Consider the following 9,051-nt stretch of genomic DNA (forward strand, 5'->3'; position numbering starts at 1 on the left):
TGCTCCTGGGGGGGCTCTGGCCTGTGTCAGGCTCTCCTCTCACCTGACGGAGTCTCCCCCTCGCGCAGGAGTCTGAAGGGGAGGGGTTCATGACACAATAGGTCTCAGTGTCCTGCTCCCGCTTTGTTTAGAACAGGATCCCCAGCGGACACCTGATAAACTGTCCTCATTTGCCTAGTTAATAAGTAGCTGGTATTTTATTCTAACTGGTATCAGGAACACAGGGCAGAGGGAGAGAGACAGGTAGAGAGGGAGAGAGAGGAGAGGAGAGAAAGGGACAGGGTCACGTACAGAGAGGAGAGAAAGAGAGACGGGTACAGAGAGAGAGGGGAGAAGGAGAGATAGAGGGGAGAAGGAGAGACAGTGAGAGACAAGTACAGAGTGAATGAGAGGAAAGAGAGAGGGAGAGAGACAGCTGTCCCTTCTGCTGCTGCTCCTGATGTCTGTCTGACACGCTGACCGACGGCGCACTCAGCTGATCACCTGACTGACTTCCTGTCCGGCTCCCAGCTCTGCTGTCTGAGGGGCTGGCCAGCGGACTGACCCCGGGAACCGACCCCACTGCCTGTCCAGGGAAGGGCTTGGACACGCGCTGCCTGACCTCCCAGCGGCGCCGCGGAGATGGAGAGGGAGGGGCTGGCCTGTCTGCTGCTGGCCGTGGCCGGTGAGTGACCTCTGACCTCTGTCTCAATCTCGTTCCAGCACTCGGCTCCTGGACACGACAGGCAAGGCTACAGGTGACTCCCTGGGCCCCAGTTTCTCTGGAAAAGAGGGAGAGGAGGAGGGAGGGGAGCTCTGTCTCCTGTGTCTCTGTACAGACCCCCTCCCCAGCGATATCCTTCCTCTCTCAGGAGACCGGGGTCGCGGGGAGTAGCCTGAGGTTATTAACTACTTTCTAAAGCACAGGCTCCGAGCACGAGCTGCTGCTGCTCGTCAGAACTCCGCCTGCTTGGTTTTCTGTTCCCAGTGCTCTATCCTCCTGGATCCGGCCTCATCAGGAAGTTCTACTTTGTGGACTCACCCCTGAACTGGACCGACGCTCAGAGACACTGCAGAGACACCTACACTGACCTGGCCTCCATCAGCAGCACAGCAGAAATGGACACAGTCCTCAACACCACTAACCTGCCCAGTGGCCCAGCCTGGATAGGCCTGTACCGAGACTGCAGAGAGAGCTGGCGGTGGTCTGGCGGAGAGGTCGTGACCTTCACCCACTGGAGGAGTCAGCTCCCCTGCGCTGTTCTCAACGCAGCGGGACTCTGGGAGGCGAGAGACTGCAGCGAGGAGAACTTCTTCATATGTGAGAGTCAAGGTGAGATGACACTCAATCTGAGAGTGAGAGCTCAGTTTAACTTTAGACAGGAATGAACAGGAAACAGGAAACGGTGGTGTGCAAAGCACTATGGGATTTGTAGTCTCACAGCTGTACACACCGTCCCTGCACACAGGGCTCAACCTGAGAGTAAGCTGTTGTTAAAAGGAGACCTGCAGTCCCAATTTATCAGACTGGTTATAAAATGCATTGATGGTGATGCTCTGCATGCAGAGTTGACTAACAAAAAAGTAGTAGTTGTGGGTCAAAACCGTCTAGAAGTGGAGAGCAGTGTTTTCTACTGGATTAGAAGAGCTGTGCTCACAGGCCTGCTTGTGTACAGAGTCACAGGGCCGCAGCACCTCCCCGGAAGATTTGTGGCCTCGTTCTGAATCACAGAACACGTCTCTGCGCAGACCTGGAAATTTCACCCATTCTGTGACATAAATGGGAGGTTTTCAAGTTACTGTGTACATTTTACTTTTATTGTGGTCTGAAATGCACTTGTCGGTGCTGATTCTAACAACGGAATTTGAAAATAGTGGCACAGTTCCCCTTTAAGTTTAGACTGCTGTGCAGAGCATTGTGGGACTTGTAGTCTTAAAACACTTTTGCTGTCACTAAAGCCAAGGGAAGGAGCACCTTACCTGAGGTACTACAGTTTCACACCTGATCTTTGTCTTCACAGGAGGGCCCCAGCAGTACAGGCTGATCAGGGAAAACAAGACCTTCGCTGCAGCCCAGAGACACTGCAGAGAGAGCTGCCCCGACCTGCCCCGGGTGGACAGTGTGGGAGAGTCTGAACAGATCCGGACGACGGCACAGGGACACGCTGTCTGGATCGCGCTGCTCCAGGACGGCTGGGAGTGGTCTGACGGGAGGCGCTCTGGGTTTCGCAACTGGAGTCCTGGGCAGCCCAACGGAGGAGGAGCCCTGTACACGGAGATCTATTTAAAAGATGGTGTACATAATAATAATAAAAGAGGTGGCTGGAACGACGCAACTCAAGTCCAAGGCAGGCCCTTCTTCTGCTACAATGGTGAGTCCAGCCCTGACAGAGTGTCCCAGAGCCCCAGGCAGCAGCTCAGGGGGCTGAGTTTGTCTCAGGAGAATCCAGCTTGAGAGAACAGCAGCAGAGAGCTGTATCTCCCTCGTCTGCCCTCGGTCTCCCAGCAGCAGCACAGAACTACATCAAGAGCCAATAATGAATTTAGAGACAGAACATCAAGTAAACGACAATTTCAGAATGTACAGAAATCTTATTTCTATATGTATTTTATTCACAGCTACAAACTCCTCTGACCAGTACCACTTCATACGCTATAAACTGACATGGCTTCAAGCTCAGGAATACTGCCGGCACAATCACAGAGACCTGGTCACTGTGTTCACTGAGGAGCAGCAGAATAAACTTCTCAGCCTCACAAACACTGGTGATGTAGGAGGAGCCTGGATTGGTCTGTATAACAGCACACAGAGTGACCCGGGGTCTGGGGGAGCTGCAGGGAGCCCCTACACTCAAACCCAGGGGCGCGTCTGTGTGCTGATGGACTCTGAGGGAGGATGGGAAGAGAGAGACTGTGAGGAGAGGAACTACTTCATGTGTCTCAACAAGACAGGTAAGAGGACAGTCCATCACTCCAGATCTGACTGACGTCTCTCTGCTCTGAATCAGAGACACACCTCACCACTGTCACTCGACACAGGTAAGAGGACAGTCCATCACTCCAGTATCTGACTGACGTCTCTCTGCTCTGAATCAGAGACACACCTCACCACTGTCACTCGACACAGGTAAGAGGACAGTCCATCACACCAGTGTCTCACTGACATTTTGACTCACTGATACATTGTCTTGTCTGCTCAGAGCGCAGTAACGTCACCCTGATTGAACTCAACCAGACCTGGACTGAAGCCCAGAGTCTCTGCAGACAGAATCACACAGAGCTGGTCAGTGTGAGGAACCAGAGTGAGAATGAGGAGGTTCGGAGGTCAGCGCAGGGTCACAGGGTGTGGATCGGCCTGTACAATGAGCCCTGGAAGTGGTCAGACCAGGGGGCGTCCAGCTTCAGGAACTGGGCAGGAGGGCAGCCTGGGTCAGCAGGTGGACAGAGATGTGCGCAGGTGGACCTGCAGGGCAGCCCGAGAGGCAGATGGACAGAGACAAACTGCAGTGAAATCAGCCCCTTCTTCTGTCACTGGGGTGAGGACGGCTCTGTTTTCCACTTGGGTTCGTGTCCTGAAGGGGCGTCTGGAGACCCTACAGAGACACAGATTCAGCTTTAATTTGTGTCTCTCTCTTCCAGACAGCAGAGAGCTCGTCCTGGTGAGAGAGAAGAAGTCCTGGGCTGAGGCCCTGGATCACTGTCAGACTCACCACACTGGCCTGGCGGATATCCAGTCACACCAGGAGCAGAGCTACGCTGCTGAAGAGGCCCAGTCTGCTGAGTCCACTCTGGTCTGGCTGGGCCTACGACGGAACCGAGTCTCAGGGTCCTGGTTCTGGGCGAACGAGGCTCCCGTGGTCTATCAAAATTGGGGCGCAGGGGGAGCCCCTGGCCGGCCTGCTTCCAGCCCCTGTGGAGCCCTGAACAGAGACAGAGGGGGCAGCTGGACCAAACGCAGCTGTAAGGAGCAGCTGAGCTTCCTCTGCTCCAGAGGTACTGAGGGCGACTCCCTGTTCTGCACGTGTTTGACCAGCAGGTGGGGACAGCAGAGCCGTCTGCTCTCAGACCAGGCCTCTCGGCTGACCGCTGAGCGAGGAGAGATCTGCGCTCGATCTCACACTCCAGTGTAGAACCAGGAGACTGTCGGCCTTGTTGGTGACCCCACACCCCCCGACCGCAGGCCGGCCCCCCTCCTCTCCCCCTCTCACACCTGCATCAGGGGTGAACCAGTGGGCATAGCTGGTAAACACCAGTGTTGAGGGACCGCTCTGGACTGCAAGTCAAATGTGGAGGCAAACGTTGATTCAATTTTCAAACTGGGACAACAGCGCTCATTCTCTGTCTCCCTCTCTCTCGGGTGTCTCTCTGTCCTGCGACGCCTGTCGCCTCAGATCCACAGAGGAGGAAGGGGGAGAGGACCATCCTGAGGCTGAAGATCGCCGGGAGCAGACAGCAGATTCAGAACAACGCCAAGAAGAAATACAAACTCCTGGAGCAGGTAGGCGGGAGCTCCTTCTGGGAGCTGAGTGTGTCTGGTGTGTGACGAGCCGGACTGTTCCAGATGTCGACAGGTGGGCTATAAAGGGAAACTTCCTGTCCCTGATCCTCAGGGATTCAGATGTAGGGGCTCAGCAGGAGAGACGGAGCAGATCTGCTCTGCGACATGATGTTTCACAGCTCGAGCCCGTTGTTTGAATCCAGGGGTGTTAGCGCTGTGTCTGAGGCGCACGCTGGCACTGTGCGAGGTGTCCTACAGTGCCGCAGGCCTGAGTGTTGAGTCATTGCACACAGTTGTAAGCACACAGCTCAGTCGGTCTGTGTCTGCAGATGGAGGACCTGCTGGCCCAGCGAGGTCTCCTGGGGAACCACACCCTGCGCTGGAGAGAGCAGCCGGACGGACGGGTTTTCTGCCCGGCAGAAGAGGGAGGAGGAGGTGAGTCTGAGACCTGCTGTCTGAGACAGGATACACCATTGGGTGTGATTGAGCCGAACAGTAGTAGATTAAGCATTGAGAGAGAGAGAGAGAGAGAGAGAGAGAGAGAGAGAGAGAGAGAGAGAGAGAGAGAGAGAGAGAGAGAGAGAGAGAGAGAGAGAGAGAGAGAGAGAGAGAGAGAGAGAGAGAGAGAGAGAGAGAGAGAGAGAGAGAGAGAGAGAGAGAGAGAGAGAGAGAGAGATCCAGCTCTGGCAGTCCAGTGCGTGTGTGATGTCCAGCTCTGTCTCTGGTCTCAGTATCTTACTTTGCTGTCGTGTGTTTTGTCCACAGTCCAGTGTGTGTCCAGTTTAGACTCGGAGCCAGTCTGACAGCAGAGTGTCCAGTCCAGGCAGTGTGGGACTGCTCAGAGACTCTGGCCTTCTTCACACAACTCTTTCACCTGGATTATTCACATTTATTATGCAGCATGTAGAAAGACTGTAGCACTTCAGCAGCACTAACATGTCATTATACCAACTTCGATAGAAATGGGGTTAAAGCTCCTCGCTTTCTTTACTACACAAGCAGTTCTGTAAGGTCCAGAATTCACTGTTTAAAAACACGACACATTGTGATTCAAGTTTTCTTCTTTCTAATAAAACCATCTGCCAATCAGAGAAGGACTGAGCACGAGTTATGTTCTGAATCGTTTTCAAATTCCCCCAACCTACCATACAAATGGCACATTTCTAGTCAAACGATTGCTATGTATTATATAAAGGTATATATTATTACGGCATTTTATAACTGTTTAACTATGTAATTTATGCATTTTTCCATGCTCCTCTTAACGTACAGCACCCCAAATAAATACACAGAAATGACCAGAAGCACAGACTACACTGGTAGAGAAGTTAAAAAAGAACTTATTTCCATCTAAACCGTGTTGGATTTCCCTGCAGGGTGACACACCTGCTAGTTATGAATAATTGTATACCAGTGAGTTAAAGAATGGATATATGGCTTGCCTGCCTGGTTTTAATATATATTTTAAGTAGCTCAGGCAGTGATTTCCCTGTAGTTATTGCAAAGGCATTATATGCAGGAGCCTCTACTGAATACATTTATTATAATGCATTGAAACTTTGGGGAAAAAACTTTTAAAAACTTACATACAAGTAAAGAATTACTAGTAACCACACAAAATAGATTCTTCTTAGGAAAGATATGCACGATGTCTCTATATCAGATTCATTATTTGTCCTTTATTGCACAATTCTTTCTTGTCCTTCATATTTGACCTCTCTGGGGGACAGAGGGTGATCAGATGGGTGAAATATTTTCTCAGTTAAGGTTCCTGAATCGTTTTCTGCACGTTTCTTGCTTAACGTCACAAGTTACAGGTTGTCACACAAGTATAGGTCTATCCATTAAGAACAGCCTTACTTGTAGGTTAAACGGGAATAAACTTAATACTGCGAGGCTAAAAATAAACTGAATATTTAATTCATTTTCAACTGAATACATTTTAAAATGAACACAATTCTAAAACCTTTGTAACCGTTATACAAACAAACCAGACTACACGAGAAAAAGGGACTAAAATTGATCGTTTTAGTCAACTTAAAGACTCATTAAAAGGTTAAAATTGAGTGGATTATATTTAAAAGTCAGTAAAACACATTGTAGTCGACTATGACTAAGGCAAAATCTTGTAACTTAATACTTTTAATAATGAATAATGATTAATAATTAACGACTTGAAGCGAGCATTTCCTCAGTTACTTTCAGCAGAAGTTGTTCAGTAGAGCACATTTACGATAAGTTAAGAGGATGATTTCTAACAGTTTTACTTGTATTCGTATTAATGGGGGTTTCCAACGGTCGTGTTAGAGACTTGGACGCCGTGAACCCGACGCAAGCATCTTCTTTCAAGACCAACTCACCGGAGGGGGACGTGACTTTCCGTGAAGTTAGTTTTCGCTCACGCAGGGAATGGTTTCCGACACTGTTTAACGCTAATTATTATTTTAATTGACCGGTTTTGACAAAAAAAAAAACGCCGATGCCGCGAACCTGACGAGAGCGTTTTCTCAGCTCCTTTCCGCACAGGGGCAAAATGTCGTCCACTAGAGCACGTTTCCGCACACCGAGGGAATGATTTCCAACCCTTTCCATCGATAGTTATTATAACAGTTATAATAATTCTTATTTTAATGGACGGGTTCTGGCGGAGACGCCGACGCCGCGCACCTGTCGCGAGCGCTCTCTCGAGCTTCCTCCCACACGCGCAGTAACGGTCGCGTCTAACGGCACCATAGTCACGAGCGGCAAACTCTCGCCAAGCAGAAATAAATCACTTTTCTCTTTCTGAAATCGCTTTGTCGTCTCTAAACTCTGCCGTTTTACTCTACCGACACACTCCGCCTTACCCGAGTCCGCCGCCGTCGCCGCGCTCACTCGCTCCTGCGGGTCGAGGGGGTGGAAGAGGAGGAAGGAGGGGCGACAACCGGAAGTCCCGCCATCTTGCGCGCCTGTGCGCCGCCCGGAGTTTCCGGGGGAAGTGACGTCACACGGGCGGCCGCAAGAGGGGGAGGAGTTCTCCACAACAGCGACGCGTGTCCGGACAGTACGAGCTCCGCGGCTTCGTCACGTAAACTCATCGCTCATATCTTCTAGGGCGCTGTGGGTCGGCGCAAACCTTTTCCTAGTGTGCATCTAGGGGCCACCGTGCCCCCTGTCTCATCCAGCGCTGTGGTCATTCCAGCTTCAAGGTGATAATAAACACACATTGTCCATCTTCATCCTCATCCCAAAACTGGATCGTTATTTTATGTCCTCCCACTTACGCGCAGGAGAGCGCTGTGTTTATTCCTCGGGGGCTCTGGGGTTTTGTGTCTCAGCCCAGATACACCCCGTGCGACACTTCAGCGCCAAAAAACAGGGTCACAGAAATGACGGGGGAATCGCTCTCCTCAGGAAGAGCACACAATGAGAGTGAGCTCACCTTGGAGGGAATCTGGACTCCGACACAGTAAAGCAATAAGAAAACACCAGGGAGGGGATCACACACCTCTCTGCATCAGTGGGACTGCAGTGGAGAGGGTCAGCAGCTTTAAGTTCCTGGGGGTTAACATCTCAGAGGACTTCACCTGGACCCACCACACCAACACCGTGGTCAGGACAGCACGGCAGCGCCTGTTCTCTCTCCGCGGGCTAAAGAGGTCCGGCATGCCGTCACGCATCCAGGCCAGCTTCTGCGGGTGGGCTATTGAGAGCATCCCGACTGGCTGCATCCCTGCCTGGCGTGGGAGCTGCTCCGCCCGGGGTCGCAGAGTCCTGCAGGGGGGGGTGAGGTCAGCGCAGCTCATCGCCGGCTGTGAGCTACCCAGGCACCCAGGAGATCGACTCAGCGAGATGTCTGAGGAAGGCCAGGCCCATCCTCCAGGACCCCAGTCATCCCAGTCACAGACTGGTTTCCCTCCTACCGGCCGGTAAACGGTACCGAAGCATCCGGTCCAAGTCCAGCAGACTACAGAACAGCTTCTACCTCCAGGCAGTAAGACTGCTGGACACCCAGCCTGCGGCTCCTTCAGGGAATCACCTGTAATGCCTGCAGGGACTCACAGTTTTCACTGTGTTCAGCAGAACTGCACTACTTGGACATATTGCACACACACCATGGACACACAACAGCTCTACTCATATTGAGTTTTATTCCGTTTCTATTACATCTATTATCATGTAACCTTATTTTCATAACCTCAATTTTGTGATTTTTGTGTTTTTGTGTTTTTGTGATTTCTGGGACGTCTGTGATTCTTGTGAGCTCGCGGAAAAGACCTGTCATTGCCAGCAACTGCTGCTGCTGCTCGCTGCACTGTTGTGCGTTTGAGAAATACACTTTGACTCGATGTGATCTGATCTGCTTTGACTCGATACAACCTGACGTCTGGCGTGAGCCCGCAGTACCGCCCGCAGACACAAGAGGGGGCTCAAACCAGGAGGCGGGTCCGGTGCTCCGGGATCGGGAGTCTGGACAGACCGGGGCGGTCCGCGGGGGTGGTTTTGTGTCGCTCTAGTCTGTGAAATAAACTGCTTCCGCGCTGACATGGATGTCACCTCCCGGTCTGCTGCTCTCTCTCTCTCTCTCTCGCCTG

The 9,051-nt window shown here is 51.8% G+C and overlaps 1 protein-coding gene across 1 annotated transcript; it reads left to right on the forward strand.

Annotated features, from left to right (window-relative positions):
• Positions 1–621: 621 nt before the first annotated feature.
• Positions 622–5,424, forward strand: LOC148813420 (macrophage mannose receptor 1-like). Its single transcript, XM_088907988.1, has 9 exons — positions 622–664; positions 968–1,312; positions 2,001–2,351; positions 2,599–2,931; positions 3,180–3,515; positions 3,619–3,972; positions 4,371–4,477; positions 4,807–4,912; positions 5,243–5,424. The coding sequence occupies exons 1-9, from the start codon at positions 622–624 to the stop codon at positions 5,278–5,280; spliced, it is 2,013 nt and encodes a 670-aa protein (XP_088764114.1). The 3' UTR covers positions 5,281–5,424.
• The last annotated feature ends 3,627 nt before the right edge of the window (positions 5,425–9,051 follow it).

The sequence above is a fragment of the Atractosteus spatula genome, assembly GCF_055471065.1.
Source record: "Atractosteus spatula isolate fAtrSpa1 chromosome 10 unlocalized genomic scaffold, fAtrSpa1.hap1 SUPER_10_unloc_1, whole genome shotgun sequence".
NCBI lineage: Eukaryota > Metazoa > Chordata > Actinopteri > Semionotiformes > Lepisosteidae > Atractosteus > Atractosteus spatula.

Excerpts from the sequence above, each read along its gene's own strand:
- LOC148813420 (XM_088907988.1), top strand. The coding sequence starts at position 622 with ATGGAGAGGGAGGGGCTGGCCTGTCTGCTGCTGGCCGTGGCCG. Across the intron at positions 3,973-4,370 it reads GAGCTTCCTCTGCTCCAGAG|ATCCACAGAGGAGGAAGGGG; the intron begins GTACTGAGGGCG and ends CTGTCGCCTCAG. Across the intron at positions 4,913-5,242 it reads GGCAGAAGAGGGAGGAGGAG|TCCAGTGTGTGTCCAGTTTA; the intron begins GTGAGTCTGAGA and ends TTTTGTCCACAG.